Source organism: Amphimedon queenslandica, unplaced genomic scaffold (assembly GCF_000090795.2).
Source record: "Amphimedon queenslandica unplaced genomic scaffold, v1.1 AMPQUscaffold_12928, whole genome shotgun sequence".
Classification (NCBI taxonomy): Eukaryota; Metazoa; Porifera; class Demospongiae; order Haplosclerida; family Niphatidae; genus Amphimedon; species Amphimedon queenslandica.
The window spans coordinates 8,139-21,096 of record NW_003546836.1 but is presented as its reverse complement, the minus strand read 5'-3'; the positions used below and the strand labels follow the sequence as shown (position 1 = coordinate 21,096).

The 12,958-nt window shown below is 33.6% G+C and overlaps 5 protein-coding genes across 5 annotated transcripts in view; 1 reads left to right on the top strand and 4 right to left on the bottom strand.

The window, feature by feature from the left end:
• The window catches only part of LOC109586180 (uncharacterized), a 26,156-nt gene extending 23,785 nt beyond the window's left edge, over positions 1-2,371 (bottom strand). The window contains exons 1-3 of the mRNA XM_020002351.1: positions 2,014-2,371; positions 1,656-1,961; positions 1,268-1,606 (exon numbers count right to left, since the gene is read on the bottom strand). Of these exons, the coding sequence (XP_019857910.1) occupies positions 1,268-1,606; positions 1,656-1,961; positions 2,014-2,335 (967 nt within the window). The 5' untranslated portion in view covers positions 2,336-2,371. The remainder of the gene's footprint in view (positions 1-1,267; positions 1,607-1,655; positions 1,962-2,013) is intronic.
• A 112-nt stretch (positions 2,372-2,483) lies between these two features.
• Positions 2,484-4,071, bottom strand: LOC109586184 (nucleotide-binding oligomerization domain-containing protein 1-like). The gene is made up of 8 exons (XM_020002357.1): positions 3,985-4,071; positions 3,838-3,939; positions 3,754-3,789; positions 3,654-3,701; positions 3,571-3,606; positions 3,460-3,519; positions 3,288-3,416; positions 2,484-3,163 (listed from the first exon to the last, which is right to left on the bottom strand). Exons 7-8 carry the CDS (start codon positions 3,361-3,363, stop codon positions 2,526-2,528), a joined length of 714 nt encoding a protein of 237 aa, XP_019857916.1. The 5' UTR covers positions 3,364-3,416; positions 3,460-3,519; positions 3,571-3,606; positions 3,654-3,701; positions 3,754-3,789; positions 3,838-3,939; positions 3,985-4,071; the 3' UTR covers positions 2,484-2,525.
• On the bottom strand, positions 3,713-5,970 carry LOC109586178 (putative leucine-rich repeat-containing protein DDB_G0290503). Its single transcript, XM_020002348.1, has 15 exons — positions 5,610-5,970; positions 5,466-5,534; positions 5,347-5,421; positions 5,153-5,212; positions 5,028-5,105; positions 4,930-4,983; positions 4,830-4,880; positions 4,683-4,769; positions 4,589-4,639; positions 4,455-4,541; positions 4,352-4,411; positions 4,215-4,301; positions 4,109-4,162; positions 3,838-3,939; positions 3,713-3,789 (listed from the first exon to the last, which is right to left on the bottom strand). The coding sequence occupies exons 1-15, from the start codon at positions 5,920-5,922 to the stop codon at positions 3,713-3,715; spliced, it is 1,305 nt and encodes a 434-aa protein (XP_019857907.1). The 5' UTR covers positions 5,923-5,970.
• Positions 5,971-6,512: 542 nt separating this feature from the next.
• On the bottom strand, positions 6,513-11,755 carry LOC100634081 (cytoplasmic FMR1-interacting protein 2-like; the record flags this gene model as incomplete). Its single annotated transcript, XM_020002347.1, has 9 exons — positions 6,513-6,780; positions 6,949-7,096; positions 7,412-7,539; positions 7,724-7,932; positions 8,736-8,939; positions 9,207-9,300; positions 9,424-9,652; positions 10,184-10,383; positions 11,573-11,755. Coding segments are annotated over 9 exons (1,548 nt in total), but the record flags the coding sequence as incomplete, so codon positions are not given.
• LOC109586185 (NAD-dependent protein deacetylase SRT1-like) overlaps positions 9,473-12,958 on the top strand; it is a 4,431-nt gene continuing 945 nt past the window's right edge. Inside the window, exons 1-5 of the mRNA XM_020002359.1 lie at positions 9,473-9,543; positions 9,603-9,632; positions 11,968-12,045; positions 12,113-12,210; positions 12,262-12,531. Of these exons, the coding sequence (XP_019857918.1) occupies positions 12,166-12,210; positions 12,262-12,531 (315 nt within the window). The 5' untranslated portion in view covers positions 9,473-9,543; positions 9,603-9,632; positions 11,968-12,045; positions 12,113-12,165. The remainder of the gene's footprint in view (positions 9,544-9,602; positions 9,633-11,967; positions 12,046-12,112; positions 12,211-12,261; positions 12,532-12,958) is intronic.

Below are 12,958 nucleotides of genomic sequence, written 5' to 3'. Positions count from 1 at the left end.
ACCAGCCATTACCTAAAAATTAATTATTATAACAAAGCATAAATACAAAATCCAGCTATACTTTTATAGAATACTTGTGTAAATGATCTAGCTCCAAGAGTATATCATTGATATCTTGCACAATAGTTTTATTAGGATTCCAGTTCAGGATGAAAGTTACAGTTTTAAAATGTGTAGAAATTGCTTCCAATTGATCTGAAACACTCACAGATACCCACTTGCAGAATTTTTTAGCTTTTTCTTTATATTCTTTGATGATGTTTTCAGCCTCTTTTACTTTGAAATGAACAGCTATTACTTCAAGAGGATGAACATCAACAATGCTACACTTTCTCTTTACCACCTCTAAAACATCATAAATAGTTTTAGCAACAGAAAGCTCAGACTTGAGATCAGGAAAACAGTCAGCAAGCAGTGATTTTACTTCGAGTAAATTAGCCAGTTTTTTTGAGAACAAGTAATGTACATGAAAAAAAGCTGATCCAAAATTTGTTCGTATTTCTTGAAATTTAGATTTCATATCATGAGAAAATGATATTCTGTGGTCCGAGTCTTCAGCTTTAAAAGAATAAATTAGAAAAAAAATTCACTAAAACAAATTCCTCAAATATTATTTGTGGGTACTACTTTAAAATAGAGCTGAAACGGATGTGGTATTTCACTATCCGGATATCCTGTTGAAATTTCTTTCGGATATTTGCCGGATAGTTAATTAATAAAAGTTAATTAGTTAGTGACTGCAGACATCAAAAAAGCAAAGTTTTTATTCCCCAGGATGTTATTCTTGTACATTTCTGGTAGTTAAGAAGCTCAAAAATGATTAAGAAGTGGCTGACAAGGTTGGTAGCTTCAAGAACTTACTCTTTTATTGCTGGTCATTAACTGATGGAATTGCATTAATTAGTTATAAAGTCTAGTTATTAAGTTTAATTATCCTATTTGTAAAAAATTACTATCCGGATACTAAATTTATAAACGGATATCCGGATAATCAGGATATCTGTTTCAGCTCTACTTTAAATTTTTTAAAGGTTAATTGTGTCATTATCATGTATTAAGTTGCAGTAATAAATAATTTAAGGGAAATTCTGTCTTCCATGATAGTGCAAATACAATATGCAAGGGCAAAAAGATTTAAGAAAATTGGTAAAGTGCAAGACTAAACAATATACTTTCAGTTAAGTAAGTTTCCACTTTGTCATCATTGCTGAAATTTTGCTCTGCAAAAAAATATTTAATTTTGGTATATATTTTGAATTTATCTCACTGTATTCTTCAAAGATAGTATCTCCAATATGAGTAGTCTCTGAGAACTTCCTCAATACAGTAACAAACAACTCCAGGTGTTTGTAATTGGAGTGAACAGCATCTCGTACAGCTTTGAGGAGAACTGCTCTACTGGTAGACATGACACAAGATAGATCCTCATCAGAGATGAGGTTAACCTCTTCATGAAGCCACTTTGCCACACGAACTGGTTCAGTAATTGACTGAGAGAGAGCACTGTAATTATTCCTCAATATATCACTAGCACGATCTTCATTACCACCTACTACCTCCTGTGGTTGTACTACTGTACTATCATCCTCTTGAGGAATTGTCTCTTCTATAATCATAATAATATTCATAAGTAGTAAAAATATTCAATGTCATACCATATTTGGTCATGATTTCATTGGCTATATCTCTTGTTTGTTCAACATCAGACAGCACTGTAGCAATATCTTTAAGTTTCCTGTAGTCGCTAGACACTGTTTCTTGCATGGCAGTCAATAGAGTGGTCTTCTTGTCATCCAGTGACCTCCTCTGATCTATCCTCTCCATTTCATCCAGAGTAGCTTCACTTATACATCTCTTACAGTATAACAGTTGAGACACTTGTACAGGAGAGACAAGAGCTTCATTCAATGATTCAATATTCCTTTGAAGAATAGAAACTGCTTCAGTGGATGGTGACATATCTAAAGAAACAATATTACACGTCGTTGAAAATAAAGAGGCGAGAGCACTTACAAATAGTTTCATGCAATTCTTTCAAATGCTTTTCATATTCATCAGCGAGTGTATTCTCTCCCACTACTCTTATTCTCAATACATCTAACACTTGCCTCCTACTAGCAGTAGGAGTAGTGGTCAGCCATAGATTGAACATCTCTATCATCTTGTGAGTGTCAGTGTGGCCAGCTAGTGCTTCAATACTTCTCAATCGTTTCTGATCCAAGTCAAGCATTGTACCAATTATGTACCAGTTAGTACTAGCATCAACATGCCCCGTTAGTTCCTTTATTGTTGGAGGAGATGACAAGAAAGCATCGAAAGCTCGATCGAAAGACATTTCACTGCAGCTGAGATCTGAGATGGCCACACCTCCCCGGCCCCATAGATATTAAAATTTAATTTACTCTATTATCTATGCCGGCCCCAAGCATTTCAGCCCCTCCTTTTCCTGCAAATTGAATGCAGCAAACCAATTCACAAACCAATAATTTATAAATTAAGGTGTATTCTTGTATTGTGTGATCACATTAAACTAACAGCCCACCTAAATTTACGCCAGTATATTCATAAGCAGTAGCAGTTGTATAGGAAAAGTCTAGTCTGTTGATTTTACCAACAGTTTTAGTGCACATTGCTTTGTGTTTCTCATCTACCACAATCTTTCCAAGTCTTGTGTTAGATTTGAGAGAGTCAACCAGCTCCAGCACTCCTCTGGTATCAATCCTAGTATGAGAAACATAAAGAACAGACAATGTGGAGTTGATGCGTATAAATTCAGCAAGTGATGGGACACTAAGTGAAGTAATTCCAGTATTAAAGTCCAGCGATAAGTACTGAAGCTTCTTGTTATACTTAAGAGATTGCACTAGAATAATGACCCCATCATCATCAATGGAATTGTGATTGAGATACAGACTCTCCAATGTATTGTCATCCAACATTTGAGATGCGAAAAGGTCAATGAAGTCCCGTGTTAAAGAAGTTGAGAGAATATATAAACTTCTAATGTTTTTCTTCTGCAGCAGAGGCACTACTAGCAACTGAGCAACATCAGAAGATGAATCACTGAGGTAAACTTGTTGATGATCCTTCTCTATTCTTGTTAGGACATCTGTACACTGTTCTGCTGATGGAGAGGTAAGACGCACTTCAGATTTACCCCACTCTATTACAAACAAAAGATTATAAATAATAAATAACTGCCTTGATCTCCTGTGTGCATGCACATTATACTAGATCTACTACAGTGTGTATTAACTCATGTACATGTACATGTACATGTAACTTACTTGTGCTGGTGATCATGTCTTGCTCATTTCTTGGATATAGCCTAGCCTTCAAACCTTCAATTTCTCTATCCTTCATTTTACTAATCCTAGATAGTGTCCCTATCTTCTCTTCCAACTCATCAATAGACTCTGTTAAAATCATACATATCATATCCTTTGCACATTTGCTTACTTCTTTGCAATTCAAGTTGATCTTGTGCATCAAATAGCAGTTGTCTCGTGGATGATAATTCTACAATGTGTATAGTATGATTGACTTTTAGTGAATTAACTTAACCATTACCTTCATTTGTTGATTTGATTACTGATTTTTTCTCAGCTATAAAAACTGATGTAATTATGTATGATTATCAAAAGAAAGCATACCGATATCTTGTTGATTGTCAGCTAGCAGTTGTCTCACAGATAATAATTCTACAATGTGTTTAGTATAAATGACTTTTCAGTGAATTAACTTTACCATTACCTTCATTTACTGACTTTATCACTGATTCTTTCTCAGCTGTGAAAATAAAATAATCATTTATGACTATCAAAAGATGAACTGTACCAATATCTTTCTGATTGTCAGTTAGTTTTAATCTCAATGCCACTAATTCTTGTAATTGTTCTTCTGACAGTTCTCTGAATGAAGCCAACTCTGTTTCTTTAGCTACAGTGCATTTAATTTAGATTGATGATGCATGTCAGCACATACCAGTAATTCCTTCACTGAGTGTATTGACTTCTTTCTCTTTCCTTTTAAGTAATTATCGATTGCACAATAATTCTTTATTAGCAATATATAATACATGTAAGTAGTTTTTATCTAAATTTATTACCCTCTTCTTTTTCATGGATTGAATTTTGTAAGTCCCAATTCTTAAAATCTGACTCTATATTTTTAATGAATTGATGATAAAAATAAGCTACAAAACCAAACTCTACCATTGTCTTTCTCTTTGATAGAAACCTTTAAATCATCGATTTCCTGATCTTTTGTCTCAAGGCTTCTCTTCATCTTGTTCATATCAGCTGCAATATGCATATAGACTGACTACATTAGTTTGAGTCTACAATTATACCTGATGCTAATGATAAAGACCTCTCCAGTTCTTCTACTCTTTCCTTGGCACTGTTCATTTCTGTACATAAATATAAAAATAAAAATAAAACTTTATTCTTTACCTTCATCTTTCTCTTGAGCAGCCATTTTTAAATCATCAGCTTCCTGATCTTTTGTCTCAAGATTCCTTTCCAGTTCACTTTTTTCATCTGTAGAATGATCATTGGCTTGTATTTAGATTCATGTGTACATGTACCTGAAGTTAATGATAAAGATCTCTCCAGTTCTTCTATTTTTGCCTTAGCTTCTGCAACAAAAGAAAATAAATCTTTATTGTTAATATTCTCTACCTTCATCTTTCTCTTGAGTAGACACTGTTAAATCATTAATTTCCTGGTCTTTTGTTTCAAGATTCCTTTTCAGTTCACTTCTTTCATCTGTATAGTGACCATTGGCTTATATTTAGATTAATGTCATTGTGTATTAAATGTACATACCTGATGCTAATGATAAAGACCCCTCCAGTTCTTTTATTTTTGCCTTGGTTTCTGCAACAATAAGAAATAAAACCTTATTATTAAAATTTAAATTAGTTACCTTCTTCTTTTTCATGGATAATACTTTGTAATTTGCGAATCTTAGAATCTGACTCTATATTTTAATGAATAAAAACAAAGCTACCAAGTAAACATTACCATCATCTTTCCTTATAATAGAAATCCTTAAATCATCAATTTCCTGATCTTTTTTCTCAAGATTTGTGTTCATATCATCTGCAATATATAGACTGACCATTGTTTATTTGAATCTACAATCACACCTGAAGCTAATGATAAAGACCTCTCCAGTTCTTTTATTTTTGTCTTTGCATCATTCATTTCTGTGTGTGTAAGTGCAACAATAAGAAATACAACCTTATCATTTAATATTCCTTATATTTATGCCATCATTTTTCTTGAATTATTATACAATATAAAATTTAAGTTAATACAACAGTAAACGGTGTGTTCCTACCATTTTCCTTCTCTTTAATAGTAGATTGTAAATACTCAATCTCAGCATTCTTTGTCTTTAGTTTTCCCTCCATATCTACATACACAGTGTAAATTAATTCTTAAACATAATACATGTACCCAATACTGTTACTTCTCTTGATGGTACAAAACATTGACTGGCAGCTTCCTCTTCAAATGATTGTTTACCTATCGTAAAACATTAGTAATTGGTGAAGAAAAATTTATAAGTACATGTATTATAGTCCATTATTTATGACTAACATTCTGCCTCATAAGTATCAGTGAGGTGCTTTTCATAATTGTCAGCAACATCCTTCTTATCTGGATCCTTTCTTAAATCCTCTAGCAATTGTCTCCTGCTTGCATTAGGAGCAAGTAGCCATAACTCAAGCAATGCTACAGTCTTTCCAGTGATTATGCCCCTTGGTAGCTGATGTATAGCATCTTTACTCAGTCCTAGTATAACTCCAAACATAAGCCATTCATTCTTAGTATCAATTTGTTCAGTTAGTTCTTTTATTGGCGGCTTTTGATCCAAGAATTCCTCATAAGTGATAACTCTGTTACAGGCCATTTTAAAAACAACCAGAGACAACTAAACATGGACAGGAACTAAAAACATAAGCAGAGCCATAGGTATGGCCCCCCTACTGACAAAGTACATTCATTGCACTATCACAACCAATTGTTATTACTTACATCAGGACTGATATCAGTCCTGAATCATGGTTTTCGTGTAATCAGTCATGATACAACTATGAAAATCAGCCATGATACAATCATGATTAATAATTGTACTGATTCATCCCAGAATATGAGGCATGATCTATAATACAATGTGTCAGCGCTGTACCAGTATAGGATATCAGACATGGTCCATTATTTTGGGGCAAAAATGCTGATTTGGGCATGATAACATTTGGTTGTGTAACAATTATTCTTCGCAATACATTTATGCCTCATTGCATTGCACCACCTGCAATAATAAACTATTTCTACATGTATCAATAAAGAAAACTAGAGAAAAAGAACAAAGGAGGAGAATAACACATTCAGTTGATTAAGACACTTAATATGATACTAATAGAGTAATAATATTAATAATAATAATAACAATAATAATAATAATAATAATAATAATAATAATAATAATAATAATAATACTTTAGTTCTCTCTCAATAACAAGAGAATATGATTCATTAAAAACACAAACTAATCACAACGAGTATAATAACTAGGAGTTTACTCATAAAGATTCATTCTCATACTCCCATACTCTTATGCCTGAGTGGCCTGGAATATTGGAGGCTGATACTCCCTAACTTGTCTCTGAAGTATGTCACTGCTAGATAAATGTTTGTTTAATATAACAAAAATTTGATTATTAAGATCACGATAGACTTTGATACGCTTTATCATCTGCTTAAGATCCTAAAAGAAAGGAGAAAGAAGAAATGATATCGTATTCATAATTTAATACAATACATGTACATGTACATTGTAACAAAGATAGTACCTAAAGTCCAAAGATGCTTTACTTTCCCTCCCTCCCTCCCTCTCTCTCCCTCTCTATCCTCTCCTCTCTTCTATGTCACTCACAATTCCTTGTACATTTCCATCTTGTCCATCAAACTCATGAACACGAAGCAAGTGATAAGAGAAGTCCAAAGAAGCGAATCTCTTCTCTTGAGCTAACAGAGTCATGATGACACACCCGGCCCACTGTAACCCTTCACCATAACACTGCCTGTGAGGGAGAGAGGGAGAGGGAGAGAGAGAGGAGGGAGGGAAAGAAAGAGTGCATAAAAAAGAGAAAGGAGAGATGAACATAAACATGTACAATAAGTGGAAATTAAGGTTGAATAAGAAAAAATTATCTGAAAACTAGATAGATACAAGATATCAATATCCCCATATCACATAATATCGCACAATATGGGTGGGCCCATTAATATAATTAAAACCCAATGAATTATAAAAGCATTGTTCTATCATTGCAGATTCACGACTTGTTTACAAACTATGAATACAGTACATGTACATGTTCATAATGATCACTCACTCAATAGTAATTTCTCCTTTAGTGGGAGGTAGACAGTAAGCAAACTGTATAGCACTCCATAGTCTGTGGAACTCTTGACACTCATCAATTGACATCACACCGTTAGCTGGAGGGGGCCCCTCCCATATCTATTGAAAATAGGATATTTCAGTATACTAATACAACAATTTTTGTATATGAAAAATCTTAATTCAAGTGCATTTGCATGTATCATGCTAATCTTAATTGCCACACAATAAATCTTAGTACACACTACACATGTATTGTACAGTTACTTTTAGTACACTATTAGTATGTTATTAGTATACTTACAGGGTCACAGGTGAGGAATGATTTGATTCTTTGCATGACTAGTTCAAACATTGATAGTGCCCGGCAGAGTCTCTCTCTTGTGAGTAGTTCAGCATCACGAGCATTGGCTCCCTGTTGCTCAGTGCCATAACGTGATATCATTGATACCATGTTCAGTGCTGCGTACTGTTGGTCAAGGTTCTTCATTACAGTCTCCATATTCTGATCATCTGAGGAGAGAGAGAAAGGACAGTATTAATAAGTGGTGTACACTCAATGTAACTTTAAAGAAATATTCCCATTTTGGTATAGTCCTCATGCAACTTCTTGTCAGTGGATTGTCAAGTTGCTAAAAAATTGGGCCAAAGATGACCCTGTACTGTACTACAGTACAGGGTATTCATCAAAAATGGCTAGGAGAGAATTCTCCATTTTTATGATTTATTCTTGTACGTATACATGTTCTAATGCTGTGTTTCAAGTTTGAACTGATTCTGATCAAAATTGGATTTTTTTAATGAATTTTTAAAGTTGCTCCAGAATCGGGCCAAAATCCCTGTACTATAGTACAGGGTCTTCGGCCAGATTTCATCAAAAATGACTAGGAGAGAATTCTCCATTTTTATAATTTATTCTTGTACGTATACATGTTCTAATGCTGTGTTTCAAGTTTGAACTGATTCCGATCAAAATTGGATTTTTTATGAATTTTTAAAGTTGCTCCAGAATTGGGCCAAAGTCCCTGTGCTATAGTACAGGGTCTTCAGCCAAATTTCATCAAAAATGACTAAGAGAGAATTCTTCATTTTTATAATTTTTCTCATACATATACATGTTCTAATGTTGTATATCAAGTTTGAACTGATTTCGATCAAAATTGGATTTTTAACGATTTTTTAAAGTTGCTCCAAATGGCATGTACTGTATTGTAGTGCTTGTCAGCTCATGAAGCTCATGCTGTTTAGCTCACTTAGCATGCTTTGTGGGGAATCCAGTGACATTTACATGTATATCTATATGATTCTAAACTTACCTTTCACGTAGGGTTTAGGGTACAGGTTTTGAAAAGGTGCAGCCTGCAGTATGTCCACAACCTCTTGCTGGCCGAGAGCCTTCTCAAGGAGGAGAGAGAATATCACTGCATTTCCTAATTCTTTGAAAGCTTGAAAGACGTCAGTCCTGAGGTCCTTGTACTGTATGACTGGACCCAATTGAGCTAAATAGAACCCTAGAACACCTGGGGAGGGGGAGAGAGAAAGGGATAAATAGTAGAGTATGATGTACATCAATATATATTATCAATATTACAAAAGTTTATCAATTACATGTACTGTACATGTACATGGATATTTTCATAAATTAAAGTTTCAATTACATGCACATGTATTTCAGTACTTGCAACATTAAAACATTATCAATTTATCATTATTATTATTATTATTATTATTATTATTATTATTATTGTTGTTGTTGTTGTTGTTGTTGTTGTTGTTGTTGTCAATACCTTTGGATCCATACTGAAAGAAAGGGAGTTTACACTTTTGTGGTAACCCAGCAACCAGAGCTTCAACATAAGGCTTTAACTGAGTCTGAATAATCTATAAATAATAAATAAATAAATAAATAATGATAAATAAATGGTAACACATGTAAATGCAAATATGCTAAAATCTGCATTAGTTACATTTAATTAATTAAAATTAGCCCCACCCACCACTTACACTAATAACGTTAAGCAGTTGCTCCAGTAACATTGCTATTCCATGATATCCCAATAGTTTACTGAGGGCACTGAAATGAATAGAACCAACAAATCCACCATAAAGAGTGAATATGCTCTGGTAAGCCTCCTTCAGTTGCTTGTTACCATATAACATGGTGGTGACTGTTTGACTTTTAGGAGCCGATTCTCTCTCTGGTGGCTCTTGAGGTAAATGAGCGAGAACAAATCTAATGGAGGGAGAGAGAAAGAGGGGGAGAGAGAAGGTAGGAAAATGAAGTTAGTGAGTGAAAAAGAATCAAAAGGAATAATTATAGGAAAAAAGGAATTTATAAAAGACAATTTATAAATTTATAAAAGAGGAAGAGAGAGGAAGAATAATAGGGAGGGGGTGAGGAAATAAAGAGAATCGAAAAGAGATAGAAAAAGATAATCAATTTTTAAAAGGCAGAGCCTTAAGTGGGTTCTCAATATGACGCATTGCTTTTCATGCGCTAGCATCATGACAGGAAGTGCTGTATAAACCAATGGGAGTATGCATCAATGCGCCAGAATAGAACTGATTTCTAATCTGACGCATTGACGTATGTTCCCATTGGTTTATACAGCACTTCCAGTCGTGACGGACGCACATGCGTCATATTAAGAATCCACCTTTAGGGGTGAACATAAGGCAAGACAATGATAATCAAATATGAGTGGCTTTTATACAACAATGCATATGCATATATAATGGAGTACACATGAATCCTTATTGTTACCTGTCGGTAGTTGAATTGTAGCAATAGTTAGGAATAAAGTCATAAATGAGCTCCCAGAAGATGTGAAGAGTTACTCTCCCGTGAGGAGAGACGACTGAGTTGTTGGCCTCAGCGTACATTGCCTCAAACGGATCAAGTACGACAAAATTTGATAACATTTGGTGAGTTAATCTGTTGATCTCAAGTAGATGAAGCAATTCCTATAGTGACATTAGAAAAAATATATTTACTAATAATGTATATTATCACATGTGTATTGCATGTACAAAGTATACATTATCAAGTTAAGTGAATAAATGAATGAATGAATGAATGATGGAGAGATGTACACTGTACACTGTACATGTACAGTAAAACTACACCATAACTTGAAAAATTTAAGTCAAAATCAGCTCAAACTTTCTACATAGCATAAGGACGTCAATATGTAGCAGAAAATGTAATAAAAATTGGGGGTGATTTGGGGGCCATTTTCAGAAAAAACCATGCGCTATAGTACAGGGATTTTTTTAGAAAATGGCTTATTTTTTAAAATGGCCATAACTTGAAAAATTGAAGTCGGAATTGGCTCAAACTTTCTACACAGCATAAAGACATCAATATGCATCAAAAAATGTAATAAAAATTGGGGGTAATTTTGGAGCCATTTTTTTGAAAAAACCATGGGCTATAGTACAGGGTATTTTTCAGATTTTGGCTCTTTTTTAAAAATGGCCATAACTTGAAAAATTGAAGTCGGAATAAGCTCAAACTTTCTACATAGCATAAGGACATCAATATGTATCAGAAAATGCGATAAAAATTGGGAGTGATTTCGGAGCCATTTTTTGGAAAAAACCATGGGCTATAGTACAGGGTATTTTTCAGATTTTGGCTCTTTTTAAAAAAATGACCATAACTCAAAATTTTAAAGTCGGAATTGGCTCAAACTTTCTACACAGCATAAGGACATCAATATGTATCAGAAAATGTAATAAAAATTGGGGGGTGATTTTGGAGCCATTATTTAGAAAAAGTAAAGGACATTTGATATTTTTAAAATGGTCATAATTTGACTACATGCCATACTTTTGTATGTGACACAACATGCATACATATACAATACATGTAAACACTGCATTTTTATAGCAATTAAGAGATAACGAGATAACAAAAACTAAATAAATTAAAGGACAATTTAATAATAAAACAAAATCACTTTCAAAACGTCACAAGTCAGGTAGTCTCCCAATCATCAATGTTTAATACACCAGCAACCAGTATTGCTATGGTACCCAATATCAAGATTAAGGTATACATGTACATGTACTGTATATCCAAGTTGAGTTTGGGACAAGAAAAATTATAATAACTTCTTTACTTTTACATGCACATGTACATGTAACTCACCACAACTCCACAGAGGTTCCTTGACTCAAAAACATGTATAGCAGTGTCAATGGCCTTTAACATGTTGCTCCCTAACCTCTGGGACAATAGACTAGTCAAATCAATGGAGCGTCCTAACAACTGTATGAACAAGAAAGAGAGACGTGTAATGTAATGTAATATGTTATAAAATATATATCTTACATGTACATGTAATCATATTTTTTTGGAAATGTATATGTAATCATATTTTTGATTACATCAAAAATATGATTTTTAATGTAATCAAAATCATTTTTTTTGATCATGATTTTTGATCAGTGTTCCATGCTAAAAATAGCTATGGCAAAGTAATGTAATAACAAGAGTCATGTACTCTTGGTAATAGTTATGCCCTGTTTTCATTGATAATTTAGGTAGAAAATGTGACAATCCAAGCTGTCAAGGCATCTTACATGACACGATAATAAACTTTGGAGAAGGCCTTCCAGACAGTAAAAGAAAAATAAAATTACAGAAAAAATGTTTATAAGCAAAATTTCTTTTTAATTTTTTTACTAGGTGAGTTGACAAGAGGTACAGAAGAAGGTGAAGTAGCAGACCTTTGTTTAGCAATGGGATCCAGTCTCACTGTCACTCCAGCAGCCGACATACCAGAGGTCAGTGAGTATAGCGTCTCACATGATAGTCACATGATATCATCATTACAGTGTGTCGCTGAGAGAGGAGAGAAGCTGGTTATAGTTAACCTTCAAAAGACACCATTGCACAGTATGGCTGCACTATGCATTCATGCTAAATGTGAGGAAGTCTCCACAATGGTAATGGAGAAGCTTGGATTGCCCATACCTGAGTTTAGACTTAAAAGAAGAGTCTTCATTAAAGTGACACAAAGTACTAAAGGACCTTCTGAGGAACAGGTTTCTTTATCAATAGAAGGACAGGACATGTATGGATTCTATTTCTCATTTCTAACTGGAGTAAGTCAAGAAAAATTTAAATTTTTAATATTTTCATTTATAAAAATTATAAAGATAAAAATTATAAAATTTATAAATATTTTTATAAAGATTTATAAAAATCAAAAATTTTCTCCTTGTCATTTTTGACAAAATCGGGCCAAAGTCCCTGTACTATAGTACAGGGACTTTGGCCCGATTTTGGAGAAACTTTAAAAATTCATTAAAAAATCAATTTTGATTAGAATCAGTTTAAACTTTTTACACAACATAAGAATGTTTATATGCATCAGAAAAAATTTTTAAAATGACGAATTTTCTCCTAGTCATTTCTGAAATTTGGCCAGTGACCCAGAGCTATAGTACAGGGACTTTGGCCCGATTTTGAGGAAACTTTAAAAATTCATAAAAAATTTACTTTTATCAGAATTAGTTTAAACTTTTTACA